The sequence below is a fragment of the Dipodomys ordii genome, unplaced genomic scaffold (assembly GCF_000151885.1).
Source record: "Dipodomys ordii isolate 6190 unplaced genomic scaffold, Dord_2.0 Scaffold51, whole genome shotgun sequence".
NCBI classification, from domain to species: Eukaryota; Metazoa; Chordata; class Mammalia; order Rodentia; family Heteromyidae; genus Dipodomys; species Dipodomys ordii.
The window spans coordinates 21856-37774 of record NW_012267267.1 but is presented as its reverse complement, the minus strand read 5'-3'; the positions used below and the strand labels follow the sequence as shown (position 1 = coordinate 37774).

Genomic DNA, 15919 nt, shown 5'->3' with positions numbered 1-15919 from the left:
AAAAAAAAAAAAAAAAGCCAGCCTGGACAGGAAAGTCTATGAGACTCTTATTTCCAATTAACCACCAGAAAACCAGAAGTGGCTCTATGGCTCAGGTGGTAGAGAGCTAGCCTTGAGCTGACGAAGTCATGGACAGTGCCCAGGCCCAGAGTTCAAGCCCCATGACCAGCCAAAAAAGAAAAGAAAGAAAGGAAAAGCAAGGTGTAGTAAAATATACTTGTAATCCCAGCACTGGGGGGTGAGGGTGCTGAAGCAGGGAGGTCATGAGTTTAAGGCCAGCCTGGGCAAGAAGTAGGCGAAGAAGATGAGGAAAGAATAGGAGGAAGAAAAAGAGGAGAAGGAGGAAGAGGAAGAGATGCAGAAGGAGATGGAGATGAGGGCATAGGAGAGGGAGGAACAATCGTTTGTTGTAATGATGGCACTGGAGGCTTGAACTCAGAACCTCTCACGCTTACTTGGCTCTTTTGCTCATGTTTAGCATTTTACTGTTTGAGCTAGGTCTCCAGTTCTGGCTAGTTGGAGATAAGTATCACAGATTTTCCTGTCCAGAATGGCTTAGAACTTCAGCCTCCCGAGTAGATAGGATTATAAATGTGAGTCACTGGCACCCAGATAGATAGATAGATAGATAGATAGATAGATAGATAGATAGATAGATAGATAGATAGATATAGATTCATATCTATCCCAACTAAAACAAACAAAAGAAGCAATGTACTGCCAGGCAGTCAGTACCCCAGTCATCGAGGGCACAGGCGTACACCAACCCCATAGAGGCCAGCAGGGGGACAACTGAGCAAAGATCCCTCAACAGGGAGCAACCTGGGCCAAAGCAGGAGCACACAGAGTGTCAGGAAATGGATCAGTGGACAAGACAAAAGGAGAGAAAGAAGGCAGAGACCTCAACAGACTCGAACAGGCTGCAGAGAGGCTCCATGGCACACCGAGCAGGGTTGGGGAGACAAAGAGCAGGAGTGGGGGGAGCGGTGGGATTTTATACATTCTAGGGTAAGACTCTTCTTTGGAATTTCTTGTCCTGTCCTGTGGGGGATTGGTTTATGGTGCAAACTGTCCCGTTTGGGGTTTTATGGTAGGGGGATCCTTCTGAGCCAGCAGTCTGCACTTTCAGACAAGGTCAGGGGTGAGGTTTTCCTGAGAACCAGGAGGGGTCTCGGGGGAGGGTGGTTAGTAGGCCTTGGGAGTTATGAGAACAAAGCAGATTCACAGCACAGAGGCCCACTGGCCCTTCAATACGGCTGGTGAGGGAGTGGAAGAAGAAAGCCTGAAGATGTGGGTGAGGTTGTTCAGACCTTACCCCGAAGGGGATGGGAGCCATAGAATGGTTTTAAACAGGGCAATCTCAGGTCAGTGTGAAGGCTGAAAGGAGGTCAGTGTGAGGCTAGAGGCCAGACCAGTTTGGAGGCCCCTGGGCTGGAGGCAGACTGAACAGGGAAAACAATGGGAACAGAGGGAAGCGTGGCTTTGGGGATGTTTCTCCACAGATGAAGTAGTGTACTGGCTGGTCCTAGCATTTTCCTCCTCCAGAGACAAAGACAGGTTATATAAACCCCCCTTCCAGTGACATCAGCCCCAGCCCCTCCACCTGCTCCCCTCTCCCTCCCAGTAGATTGGATGGGAAAGGCCTGGTCTAGGAGGAAGCTCTGGGTCAGAGGTTTCAGTCCTCCAGGGAGCTCTGTTCCCATACTCCCAGGGTCAGAACCAAGAGGACTCAGTGGTCCCTTTTGGAGTCTCTAGAGGCTCAGCTGGCCTGGCCCTAAGGTATGAGCCTGAAAGGGAAGGTAGATGGCTCTGATACTCACTCCGCACAAGCTGCCGCCTTCCACTGGAGCCAACCATCCTGAAGTTCGGAGGTCTGAGCCCACTCTCTCAGGACTCCTGACAGAGCCCTGGGACCCTGGGGTCCAAGGACTGTCCCCCATCTTCAGGCCTTATACCCACCTGTCACCCTGTCACCTTCCCTCCCCTTAGTTTCCACACCCCTGCCAACCCTCTGCCCTGAGCTCTTTTACCTTTTCAGTCTAGAGACCATCCACAGAAGCCTTTTGTTTTATTTTGTCCCGGTGTTTGGCAGCAGTGTCTTGAACTGATTTCCTACCAATGCTACTCAAAATGCTTCAAATGGATTGCCCACCAGACCCCCCAAAGCAGGTTCATATAGCTCCTCATTCTGCAGAGAAAAAAGTTCTAGGCTCACTGGGTAGCCGTGGCCAAGCCAGTAATCCTAGCTACTCAGAACACTGAGACCTGAGGATTATAGTTCAAAACCAGTCCAGGCAGAAACATCCACGAGACTCATATCCTTAATTAGTCACACACACACACACACACACACACACACACACACAAATCTGGAAGTGGAACGGTGGCTCAAGTGGAAGAGCACTAGCCTTGAGGAAAAGAGCTCAGAGACAGCACCCAAGCCCTGAGTTCAAACCCCAGGACCAGCACACACACACACACAAAAAAAAAAAAAAACCTGGAAATGGAGATATAGGTCAATTGGTAGAGTGCCAGCCTCCAGCCTTAAATGAAAGAGCCACAAGAGAACATGAGGGCCTAAGTCCAAGCCTTAGTCCTAGTGTACGTGCGTGTGCACACACACACACGTACACACACACAATTTCGAGCTAGAACATGACAAAGGAGGAAGAGAAGAAGACCTCAGTTTGAGACCCAAGGCCAAATTCAGTCTCAAGTCACAGAGGTGATCAGAGATGATCAGAGATGGCTTCAGAGAGACTGAAGTACTTTGTTTTTCTCAGGGATTGTTCAAGTAAAACCTTGTTACAGTAAGTCATTGATTGGTGCTTGGCAAGTGCTCTGGTCCTTCCTGTATTCCAAGATGACTGAGAAGTGACTACAGGAGAGAGACAGAGACAGAGAGACAGAGACAGAGAGACAGAGACAGAGAGACAGAGAGAGATAGAGACAGAGAGAATGGCTTAGAACAGAGACCATAGTTACAACACGAGGGAGGCTGTGATGCCTGGCCTTTATGCTGCTTGCAATTAATCTGTAGGCCAAGTAGGAGTTAGTGTTTCTCAACAGTAAAGCAGTTTTTAAACACCTCTTATAATTTTCCCCTTCATGTTTGAAGTTTCCTCAATCCTAAAAAGAATTAGGCTCAACATTTACAATAAATTGGTGACTTTCATTTAAGCCTAAAACTAGACACACCATTATAAAGTGCAATACAGAGGTAGTAAAAGTCAAAGGACATCCAATTAAACTAATTGCATAGGAGATTCTCTTCTAGATGATTTCATGAGCATGGACTACTAAAGACATGTTGGAGCAAGCATAGTCACTCCTGTCCCTAAATAGAAGGCACTGGATGAAACAATTTGTTTTCTAAAGCCCTAGAAGGGCTTTAATATCAGATAGTCATATAAACACACACACACACACACACACACACACGATTCCCTCCTTTAAATTTCTCAGGGTTTACTTATTTATTATTTATATTTTATTTTTTTGGAGGGCTGACAACTGACTCCATTTGGATTCTGATCATTTCTCTTCTGGTCTCAACAGTTTTCCCTCAAAATATATTTGTGCCATTCTCTGCAGATTTCATCTGTTCACCAGGTTGTGGTTTTTCAGAGTTTTTTTTGTTTTGTTTTGTTTTGTTGGTCATGAACTCTGGGTCTGGGTGCTATTCTTCAGCTCAAGGCTAGCACTCTACCACTTGAGCCACAGCAACACTTCTGCCTTTTTCTGCTTATGTGTTGCTGAGGAATTGAACCCAGGGCCTCATGCATGCAAGGCAAGCGCTCTACCACTGAGCCATCTTTCCAGCCCAGAGTTCTTTGTTGCTGGGATTCACTTTCCCCTACCCCCTATGAGCTGGAAAGAGGAAGGGACAGTCCAGGTGGAAGTCGGTGCCAGTAAGACCCCATGGTCCATGTTTAAGCCAAGAAGAAATATAAAAATTACTCTTAAATGGATTTATATGGCATTTTTATTAAGTTGAATTCTGTCTGGCCTATAGATGATGTCCTCTTTTAGGCCTGGCTTCTTTACTGTTTCAAGCTCCCCTGTCTAGAAACAAATGGCCTAAACCCAGAATATATCACAACCTGAAAGAGCTCACACAGCAGACAAGTAAGACAACCACAATTTTAAATGTTCTAGGCAAAACAAATGGTGTATTTGGACAAGAAAGCAAGTTCGAGCTGTGCACTATAGAAGAGGACTTACCAAGCCAGGCTCACACCTATAATCCTAGCTACTCAGGAGGCTGTGATCCAAGGATCACAGTTCAAAGCCAGCCTGGGCAGGAAAGTCCGTGAGACTCTTATCTCCAATTAGCCACCAGAAAACCGGAAGTGGCTCTGTGGCTCCAGTGGTAGAGCACTCACATTGAGCTGAAGAGCTGAAGGACAGAGCCCAGGCACAGAGTTCAAGCCCCACGACTGACATAGGAAAAAAAAAAAAGAGGACGACTAACCAAGGATCCCACTCAAATAGCATCAGATTCCCTGGTTTCTCTGCTTCACCAAATGATGGTAAAAAAGCAGCTGGTGGTGGCCAAAGTAGAAAGATAGAGGAAAAGATCCTTGGCATTCAAGTAATTCCAACAGCTTGGGAAATCCAGTCCATCTTTCCCCTCCACCCAGGGTCAACTGCTATAAGCCCTAGCCCCCAAAAGGTGCATTTCCTCCTTGCTGGCTTGCCAAAGCTGAAATCAGAGTTTGGGATCCCAGACCCAAGCTCCAGGACTTCCCCGTCTTAGGACCAACCACTCCCCTCCACATGCCAAATAAAGAAGTACAGTGAGTAGCGATGCATTCATTTTGTAGCTCTGGCAGCCAAGGGAAGCAGCCCTTCCCCACACCTCTATCCCCTTTTTCAGCTGTCTCTTAGGACAGAGACATTTGCCTTACTTTTAAGTTGGGAGCACTGGGGGCAGGGCTGAGAGGTATGCATAGTTAACACTGTCCAAATCACAAGCCAGGTCAGAAGTGGTCAGAGATGACCTCAGGGGCTCTGAAAGTCTTTTTCTCTTCACGAGGATTTGCTCAAGTCAAGTCTGGCTACCGGCTACCATGAGTCACTTGTGCCTGGCAAGTACTCTGGTCCCTCCTATAGTTCAAGATGGCTCGGGCTAGGAAGGTGGCTCAGTGGTAGAGTGCTTGCCTTGCATGCATGAGACCTGGGTTCGATTCCTCAGCACCATATAAGCAGAAAAAGCCAGAAGTGGTGCTGTGGCTCAAGTGGCAGAGTGCTAATCTTGAGCTGAAGAGCTCAGGGACAGTGTCCAGGTCCAGAGTTCAGGCCCCATGACTGACAAAAAAAAAAAAAAAAGATGGCTGGAAAGTGACTGCTGGAGGGGAGGAGGGGAGTAAAGAGGGAGGGAGAGAGGGAGAGAGAGAGAGAGAGAGAACAAAGACCATAGATACTACCTGGGAGATGCATTGATGTCTTGTCTTTATCCAGCTTTCAATTAATCTGTGGGCCCAAGTAAGGATTCAGGTTTTGGTTTTACTGTTGGTGGTGGTGGTAGTGGTTGTGGGGCTTGAACTCTGGGCCTGAGGGCTGTCCCTCAGCTCTTCAGCTCAAGGCTAGAGCTCTAACACTTGAGCTACAGCACCACTTCCGGTTTTTTGGCAGTTTATTGGAGGTAAGAGTTTCATGGACTTTCCTGCCCAGGCTGGCTTTGAACTGTGATCCTCAGATCTCAGCTCTCGAGTGGCTGGATTCAGTTTATCTCAGAAAGAAAAAAAATTACCATGGGCTGGGAAGGTGGCTCAGTGGTAGAGTGCTTGCCTTGCATGCCTGAGACCTGGGTTCGATTCCTCAGCACCATATAAGCAGAAAAAGCCAGAAGTGGCACTGTGGCTCAAGTGGTAGAGCACTAGCCTTGAGCTGAAGAGCTGAGGGACAGCACCCAGGCCCAGAGTTCAGACCCCAAGACAGGACCTCCCCCCCAAAAAAAAGAAAGAAAGAAAAAAAATTATGAAGTTTTTAAGTCCATCTTACTCCCCCAGTCATTTCTCAGCCCCTGGGCTGTGACATCATCTGAAGATGTTATTACCCCCGGGGCCTCCATGCTTGCTACCCCCTTAGCCAAGCATTCTCCTCATTTGCCTAGCTACCATAGTCCCCCAAACAAGCCCATGACTCCCCAGCTCTCCCACAGAGAGCTTCCCACATTTATAACCTTATATTATACATTTCTGCAACCAGCCAGTGAGCACAGCCAGACCAAGCCTGCCTGGTCAGCGCCGGCTGCCCACCATCCTCCTTCTTCACTCAAGGCTGGTGTTCTACTAATTGAGCCACAGCTCCACTTCTGGATTTTGCTGCTTGAAAATTGGAGAGAAGAATCTCACAGACTTTCCTACTGGGGGGCGGGGTGGCTTTGAACTTGGGTCCTCAGATCTCAACCTCCTGAGCAGCTAAGATGACAGGAGTGAGCCACAGGGGCCTCCAGGGCAGCAACCCCTTCCACTCAGTCCCTTTCATTCCCCTTCAAGCCTCAGCTTCGGGTCAGGGGGTCTCAGGGGGCACAAAGGAGCTGCTCTGTGGCCTTAGAGTGTGTAGCCCGCTGAGGTACAGGGATGACTGAGGACTCTGGAAGATCGTCCCCTTCCCCTCTGTCACCAACCCTCCCCTAGAAGTCCCTTATCCCCCAGCCTTAACTGTCACCTTCTGCGTGGTCCCCACTCTGGGGCTCCTATCCACCCTTCACAGCCCGTAGGGCCTCTACCGGTCCTGCGAGCTCTAGCTGTAATTCTGCCCTGAGACATGCTGGCCTTGGAGAAACCCGGATCCCTGGAGGAGGGGAAAGGGGAAGGGGAAAGAAGGGGAGCGGAGGGGTGCAGTCAGGGACCCCGTGGGGGGTGTGGAGAAGGAAGGGATGCTCACCCCCGCCCCGCACCGCGTGCCCCTGGAGTGGGCGGGGAGGCCCCGCCCCGCCCGTCCCGGCAGCCTGCGCCCTCCCCCGGGCGTTTCCTGCCCCCACCCCGCCCCTCCGCAGTATTTAAGGCGCCCGCGGCCACCGGCCCGGGCCGAGGTCCAGCTGGGCTCCCGCGGGCGCCGCTCAGGCCTTCGTCCAGGCAGGCACGCGGTGAGTTGGGAAGAGCGGGGCACCCCCGGCGGCCCTGGGGCTGCGGGACACCGGGGAGGCCAGGGCCGGCCCAGCCGCGCTCACCTCCCCGGCCTGGAGCCAGGATCCCTGCTGAGCCCGCTGCCTTCCGCTTCCATCCTTCAAGCTGTGACCTCGCCGATTCCCCAGCTAGTAAGAGGGAGACAGGACTCGAACCTGGGCTTGGGTCCACAGCCTGGCTTTCCAGTGACAGCTCCCGCATCCCCTCCCTTCTCCCTGGCTTCCTCCTCCTATCCCTTCTGGGAACTTGGTGGCCTCTGCTGCCCCCTGCAAGGCCAGGTCTTCTCAGGAGACTATGGCCTGCAGCTGCTTGGGCCTGTGGACTCAGCAGCACCTCTCCTCACCCCCAGCTTAAGTGACAGGTGCGCTTTACAGCCCACAGACGGCCAGCCGGGTGGGGCGTCAATCCCCTCCCGAGTGCCTCCTCCCTGAGATCAGTCATTAAGGAGAAGTATTGGAGGGGTGGGAGCTGCAGGTTCTGAGGTCTGAGGCCATTTTAAAAGCCCTGCAAATAAAACACCACTACACCAGGGTCTGTCCGACCTCAGAGAAAAGGGAGGCAGGGCTTGCCACAGCTGTGCGACCTTGGATAGCTCCTCAAATTCCCCGTTCCTATATAGGCAAAGGACCCATGGGTTCCAAGCTGACCTCCTGCACTGAGGTCATGCTGGGACTCTAACTGAGGACAAGAAGGCACAGACAGGTGATGAGACCCGGACTCTTAACTCATATCAAGACAAGCCCATAGGGAGGGGGGCGGCTTAGCACCAGCTGGGCACCATTGGCTCCAGCCTGTAATTCTAGCTACTCAGGAAGCTGATATCTGAGGATCACAGTTTGAAGCCAGCCCAAGTAGACAAATCCAGAAAGATTCTTATCTCTAATTAACTAGTAAAATGCCAGAAATGGAGATGTGGTTCACAGGGTAGAGCACTAGCCGTATGCAAATAGCCAAGTGAAAGTGTGAGGCAGGCACACACACACACACACACACACACACAGCTTGGCCTCCATGCCCCAAGCTCTCTGATTGGGGCTTCAGTCAGCCTGGGTCTTTTGGCAGGTAGAAGGGGAGGGGGCTCCTCAGGACTTGCTGCTGGGACCCCCTGTGATACTTTGCTTCCCTGCTGACTCCCTGCTTCTGTCTCCCTGCAGAGGGAGGGCCCGGGAGCCATGGGTGACTGGAGCCTCCTGGAAAAGCTGCTGGACCAGGTCCAGGAGCACTCCACAGTGGTGGGCAAGATCTGGCTGACCGTGCTCTTCATCTTCCGAATCCTCATTCTGGGCCTGGCTGGCGAGTCGGTCTGGGGCGATGAGCGGTCTGATTTTGAGTGTAACACTATCCAGCCGGGCTGCACCAACGTGTGTTACGACCAGGCTTTCCCAATCTCCCACATCCGCTACTGGGTGCTACAGTTCCTCTTCGTCAGTACGCCCACTTTGATCTACTTGGGCCATGTCCTCTACCTCTCCCGGCTAGAGGAGAAACTGAGGCAGAAGGAGGGGGAGCTGCGGGCTCTGCCATCGAAAGACCCACACGTGGATCGGGCCCTGGCATCTATAGAGCGGCAGATAGCTAAGATCTCGGTCAGGGAAGATGGACGGCTACGAATCCGTGGGGCACTGATGGGCAGCTACATGGTCAGCGTGGTGTGCAAGAGTGTGTTTGAGGCCGGCTTTCTCTATGGCCAGTGGTGCCTCTACGGCTGGATCATGCAGCCGTTGTATGTGTGCCACCGTGTGCCCTGCCCCCACTCCGTGGACTGCTATGTCTCTCGCCCCACGGAGAAAACCATCTTTATCATCTTCATGCTGGTGATGGGTCTCATCTCCCTGGTACTCAACCTGCTGGAGCTGGTACACCTGCTACGCCACTACATCCGGCGGGGGCTAAGGCTCTGGCACAGCAAGGAGGAGCCCACAGCGCAGGACCCATCTTCGCACCCCTACCCTGACCAGGTCTTCTTCTACCTCCCCATGGGTGAGGGGCCCTCCTCTCCACCATGCCCTACCTACAACGGGCTCTCATCCACGGAGCAAAACTGGGCCAACTTGACCACGGAGGAGAGGCTGGCCTCTTCCAAGGCCCCCCTCTTCCTCGACCCACCCCCGCAGTGCATGGGGAAGTCCCCCAGTGGTCCCAGCGGCAGCATTTCTAAGATGCAGTATGTTTAGCAGCCGGGGTGTATGTCACTCAAGAGCGGGGTCCTGAGAAGTCTGGTGACCTTAGCTGACCCCTCCTAGGAAGCTCTGCAGGGGTGACTGGACTCTGTGGTAGATGATTGGCTGGCTACTGCCTCATCACAGGTTCTGGATCCTGGCCCTCCCTGGTTGACCAGAGGGCACTTGTGGATTCTGCCCCAGGAAGTGCCTTTGTCCCAGGCACTGATGGAGCCAGCTCCAGCGTTCTTGGCCACGGGTGTTACAGACCGGGTGGCTTATTCCTCCTGATCCAGAGGAACTCAGAGTCAACTTATCCCATCCCTTGAAAGAGTCTCCTCCGTCGGCTGCCCTCACATCCTCTCCTCACAGGAAGGGAGGCTGGTGCAGGCTGCTGGGTCGGCCTGGCTGGGGCAGGTAGGACAGGCAGCCAGAACTGTCCCAAGACAGGTGCCTTGTTTCTATCATTACTCCCTTGTTCTGCTGTTTATGCTTCCAAAATAAACAGGACTTGACCTCAGGCCAGGTGTGTGTGGATGCTGTCCCATGCTTTGTTCCAGGGTGGGGTGGTACTTTTTACCCAGGCCTTCCCCCTAGTCTTCGGTCCTGCTCAATCTGTCTTTGGTCTCTGCAGCCTGAGCCCTAAGCATTCCACCTTTTGAAATAGCCCAGGCACTGGCCTCTTTGCATCCCCACTGCACAGTGACCTTTTCCATCCTGCCCGTCGCCCATCTAGTGCCCCACTATGTCACCGATGTACTGTACTTCCTGATTGGACACCCTGCTCTCCAGGTGTGTCTGCAGCCACCATACGCTAACTGGATGTATCTGTACCCATCCTGCCTCATCCTGGGCCCCTTGGGATTTTGGAAGGGAGGTTTAGGGCTGGGTCCTTCCTACCGTGCTCTTTCTAGTCCACCAGAAGGAGCAGCTCAAATGTGTACAAACCTCATGATCCTTTAAGCACTGGTAGACCTGGAGAAAGTAGAATCTTGGTGCAGAAGAAAGTGTAAAATAGATTGGCACCAGAGGGTCCTGAAAGAAATGCTGCCTCCAGCATTTACCAGTCATGGGTCTGGAGGCCATCGGTAGACCTGAGTCATGGTTCTCTCCTCTCCAAAACACAGCATCTGCCACCTCAGATACACGGTGACTGCTATATCTGGCTAGTAATCATCAAGCAGTAAAATGCAGCCTACTCTTTCCAGCTAGGCCTGGAACATAGGTCACTCCTCCTCCAGGAGTTCCCCCATGATTTCTCCAGCCAATGACTCCTTCATCTCAGGATCTGGGCCGCTGCTCAATATCTCAATCTCAGTGGGTTTCTAAGTATAGTCAGAGGGACACTTTTCTTCCCCAGAAGCCCAGCCTTGCATTAGTTCTGAGTATGAAGTGAAGGACTAGATTGGACACAGGGGGTAGTTCACATGTTGGAAGCTGAGATGCCCCAGGCAGGGTGAAGGCCAGAGGTGATGGTCTTTGAGCCAGATCTACCTGAGGGTCCTGGGATCCCATTTCTGCTATCTATCACCTACGTCCTACCTCAGAAAGGAGGTTTAAGTGTAAGAGGTGAGCATCCTAACCTTCAAAGCTCACTTACTTTGAATTTAGTTTTGGGGCTAGGTCAGGCCAAACTCATGACTTGGGCTTTGGCAGGGCTGGGGCTGGAATCTAGACTGGTAGCCATACAAACATGGGGGCAAGTGGCTGGGGGCTGAGGGGTGAGGAGTACGTAGTGGCCTGGGACCAGATGGTGTAGGTGAGGGGCAGTGTCTGTTTCCAGAGCTGCTACAAGGAAGACCCAAACTCAGCCTGGTGCTGGTGCTGGTGGCTTATGCCTGTAATCCTAGCTACTCAGAAGGCTGAGATCTGAGGTTCAAAACCAGCTCAGGCAGGAAAGTCTATGAGACTCTCATCTCCAATAAGCCACCAGAAAACTGGCTCAAAGAATTAGAGCGCTGGGGCTGGGAAGATGGCTCAGTGGTAGAGTGCTTGCCTTGCATGCATGAGGCCCTGGGTTTGATTCCTCAGCACCACATAAGCAAAAAGAAAAAAGCCAGAAGTGGTGCTGTGGCTCAGTGGTAGAGCGCTAGCCTTGAGCTGAAGAGCTGAGGGACAGCACCCAGGCCCAGAGTTCAGGCCCTACGACCAGACCTCCCCCCCCAAAAAAAAAAGAATTAGAGCACTAACTTTGAGCAGAAAAGCTCAGACCCTAAGTACAAGCTCCATGACTGACAAAAATTAAAATCAAAATTTAAAGAACACACCAAATTCAGCGTGGCTGGGAAAGTCCATATGTCTGCTTTTACAGTTCTTGGTTACAAATCCAGGACCTGGTGTCTGAAAAGCTGGTTCCAGCTGCGTGAGGGTTACTATCGCCTATCATCCTAGCTACTCAAGAGGCTGAGATCTGAGAATCACAGTTCAAAACTAACTCAGGCAGGACAATCTGAGATTCTTATCTCCAAGTAAACATCAAAAAGCCAGAAACAGCTGTGGATCAAGTGGGAGAGTGCTAGCATTGAGCATAAAAGTTCAGGAACAGTGCCCAGGCCCTGAGTTCAAGCCCCAGGACCAGAAAAAAATAATCTTCCAGAGTAGGAAAAATAGGCATAGGGTTATATGAAGTATACTGGGAATTTTGCAAACTACAAGCTCATTTTATTTGTGACCCATGACAGCATGTGAACAGCACAGGCCATACATAAAGCCAAGCTGGACAGTACCTAAATTTCTTCCCAATATATAATGTGTTAGCTCTCAGGCAGCTCTAAATTCCTGACCCCTAGCACCTTGGTGGGGGGGCTCTTTATTTCCTTGCCATACCTTAACCTGACCATGGATATTTGGAGGAAGAAGAATCCATCACCCAACTGCCCCAACTGCTTTCTCCATGGTTAAGCATCTCCCTCCAGCCTTGGTTCTGATCCTAGGAGCCACATGATACTCAGCTATGTGACCTGCCACAAAACACTGCAGCCATAGGCAGGCAGCCAGTGGGCCTGAGCACCTACCCGCCCCTCTCACCCAGCTCAGAGTGCTCTGACCTGGGGGCAACTGGTTTACCTTCCTCCCCACCACGCGCCTCCCTCCCCTGTAGGCCAGATGTGCTACTCCAGGTGATCAGAATCCAGACTATCACCTCTGGCCCCTAAACGTAAGTCTACTAATAAAACCAATGATGACATCAACTTTTCTACTCTCTTCTCTTTTTCACACATGGATTTTTTTTCTTTCAGATTTTAAAGGGAATGTATGATCAATTACATTAGACAAGGAGGCCCCACGAGCCAGGGCTCACATCTGTTAAATATTCAGAGGTCATTCCCCCCTGCCTCTGTCTATACTTATTTAAGTAAAATCTGAGGAAATGGAGGTCTAGCTCAAATGGTAGAGCACCAGCGTTGAACATAAAAGCCAAATGAGAGCAGTGAGACTGTGAGTTTAAGCCCCAGTAATGGTATAAATTAATTATAAACAAAAGTGTGTCTACAATTTTTTTTCTCTCTCTCATTTTACATTACCTCAAACACCCTTTCCTCTGTATTGCTAAGTATCTTTGCAAACAACATTCTGGGGCTTTACAATAAGGCTTTCCTGTTAACTACTTAGCCATGACCCAATACTGGATTTCTGTAATGTTTAAAAACAGTGGTCTTCTACAACAAACTGCTGTGATGTGGAAAGATGTTTTGTAAAATGCTATTTCCTTAAAAGAAAGAAATTCCAAGAAGTAAAAATTATTGGGTCAAAAGGTATTCAATTTTGAGTTGAAAGAAATTTAGGGGCTTTTTAAAATTCCTGCTTGTGAAAGTGATTCATTGTTGATGCTCCAGAAACATAGAAAAGCACAAGGAAATTACAAGAAGGCAAGGCACCAAACACCTCCTAAGAGAGTGGCGGTGGAGCAGTGAACACAGGAGAGGAACACTGACCCAGCCCCATCCTCCATCCAGGCAGGAGCAATAGCCCCCAGCCCAGTGAAGAAATGGAAGCTTACTCTCTAAAAGAGGATGAAACAAAGAGTCTGGGATGGGAAAACAAAATGTACATAAGTATAAGTGCACCATAAAGAAAAATCAGGCTTTCATGGCCCTGTCTCTGTATGCTAGGGATTGAACAGAGCAGTCCAGGCAAGCTCTCTAGCCATCAAGCTATAGCACCAAACTGAGTGAGCCTTTGTTAAATACAAACACACACTTGAAGATCACAGACATTTAAGAAAACACTAAAGAAACTGAAATAAGTAGAATAAAACTTTCCAGAGGAAGGAGAGATTTTGCATGGAGAATAAAACTTTTTAAATTACTTTGTTCAGAAAAATAAAAAGGCATGGCTCCAAGAAAAACAAAACAACATGTAGCTGACTAAAAACCATATAGTAACTGAAATTGCTTACCCTGAGACAGGAACAAGACAGTGTGTCCACTTTCCCTGTTCTAATTCAGTATGGTTCTAGAATGCCTTAACAGAGCAATTAAGGCAATAAAAAAATAGATTCAAATTGGGAAGGAAAAAGTCAAATAATATTCATTTGTGGATAATATGATCCATTTGTGGATGATATGATACTTTAACAGACTTTATAGACTCCACCAAAAGACTATGAGAGGTGAGGAATACCTTCAGAAACATAGCAGGATATAAATCAGTCCTCTAAAATCAGTAGCTTTTCAGTATAGCAACAATAAACAGGCTGAAAAAGAAAATCTAGAAAGCAACCCCATTCACAATAGCCTCAAAACCAATAAAATATCTGTATATTCACTTAACCAAGGAAGTAAAAGACCTCATGAAAACTATAAAACCTTGATGAAAGAAATTAAAGAAGACATCAAAAAAGGAAAGACTCCCTCCCTCAAATCAATATTGTGAAAACAGCTACCCTGTCAAAAGCAATCCACAGATTCAACACAATACCGATCAAAGTCCTAATGTTACTCTTCACAGAAATAGAAAACTCAATCCAAACATTCATATGGAAGCAGAAGAGACCCCAAATAGCAAAGGCAATTCTGAGTAAAAATAGTAACGCTAGAAGTATCACAATACCAGACTTCAATACTACAATACTACAGACCCACAGTAGCAAAACCAGCTTGGTAGTGGCACAAAAACAGCCTGAAAATCAATAGAACAGAATAGATGAAAAAAAACCCACACAGCTACAGCCACTTAAGTCTTCATACAGGGGCAAGAAACATACACGGGAGAACATAACACTGCTCCAAACAAATGGTGATGAGAAAACTGGTTATCCACCAGCAGGAGACTGAAAATAGACCCCTGCCTGTCACTCTGTGCAAAAATCAACTCCAAATGGATCAAAAAGCTCAAAGTATGACCTGAAGTGGAAACTTTAAAACTACTGCAAGAAGGGACTGGGAAGGTGGCTCAGTGGTAGAGTGCTTGCCTTGCATGCATGAGGCCCTGGGTTCGATTCCTCAGCACCACATAAGCAAAAAGAAAAAAGCCAGAAGTGGCGCAGTGACTCAAGTGGTAGAGCGCTAGCCTTGAGCTGAAGAGCTGAGGGACAGTGCCCAGGCCCAGAGTTCAGGCCCCACGACCGGACCCAAAAAAAAAAAAAACTACTGCAAGAAAACTGAGGAAAAACCTGGAAGTCATAGGCAGAGGTAAATTTTTTCTAACTAGGCCTCCAGTTGCGCAGAGGATGGGAACAAGAATTGACAAACCGGGACCACGTCAATAAAAATTTTTCTGCCACAGAAAAAGAAACAATTGCCAGAACCAAGAGACAACACATGGGATGGGAGAAAATCTTATCAACCACTCAACAGAAAAAGGATTAATATCCAGAATACACAAAGAGCTCAAAAAATTAAACAGCAAGAGGACAAATAGTCCAATTAATAAATAGACAAATGAATTCAAATAGACATTTCTCAAAAGAAGAAATATAATGGTTGATACATGAAGAAATATCCATCACTCTGAGCCATACAAGAAATGAAAATCAAAATCACACTAAGATTCCATTTCACCCCAGTCAGAATGGCAGCCATCAAGAAAACAAACAACAATGAATGCTGGTGAGGATGCAGAGAAAAAGGAATGCTTACATGGTTGGTGAGAATGTAAACCAGTGCAACCGCTAGGGAAAGCAGTAGGAAGGATCCTCAAATAGATCTTTCCTGCCATATCACTATTGGGTATCTATCCAAAGGAAAATAAATAAATACAGCAGAAAGACACCTCCAGGCCTACATTTACTGCAGCACTATGCATAATAGCTGAATGGTAGAATCAACAAGGTACCCAACCACAAATGGATAAAGGTGTGGTACTTATGGAATATTATATGGCCATAAAAAATGAAGCCATGTCATCTGCAGCAAAATGGGTGAAACTGGAGAATATCATAGGGAGGCAAGCTAAGTTCAATATCATAAGATTTCATTCATAAATAGATTCTAGACCTACAAGACTTACATATTCATGTGCATACATGCCTGTATATGTCAGTGTATATACCTGTTTACATAAGTATATAAATATATGGAACTACATAGAACATGAGGTTAAATGATTACTTAGGAAAGGGGGAAGAAGAAAGGGAAAAAAGATAAAATGTAAATATATTTGAAATACATTGCAACATACATA

General features: G+C 48.6%; 1 protein-coding gene across 1 annotated transcript; it reads left to right on the top strand.

The window, feature by feature from the left end:
* Positions 1-7040: 7040 nt before the first annotated feature.
* Positions 7041-9820, top strand: Gja4 (gap junction protein, alpha 4, 37kDa). Its single transcript, XM_013020547.1, has 2 exons — positions 7041-7096; positions 8291-9820. The coding sequence occupies exon 2, from the start codon at positions 8309-8311 to the stop codon at positions 9308-9310; it is 1002 nt and encodes a 333-aa protein (XP_012876001.1). The 5' UTR covers positions 7041-7096; positions 8291-8308; the 3' UTR covers positions 9311-9820.
* Positions 9821-15919: the final 6099 nt, after the last annotated feature.

Bases quoted from the DNA above. Each gene is read 5' to 3' on its own strand.
- Gja4 (XM_013020547.1), top strand. From the start codon at position 8,309: ATGGGTGACTGGAGCCTCCTGGAAAAGCTGCTGGACCAGGTCCAGGAG.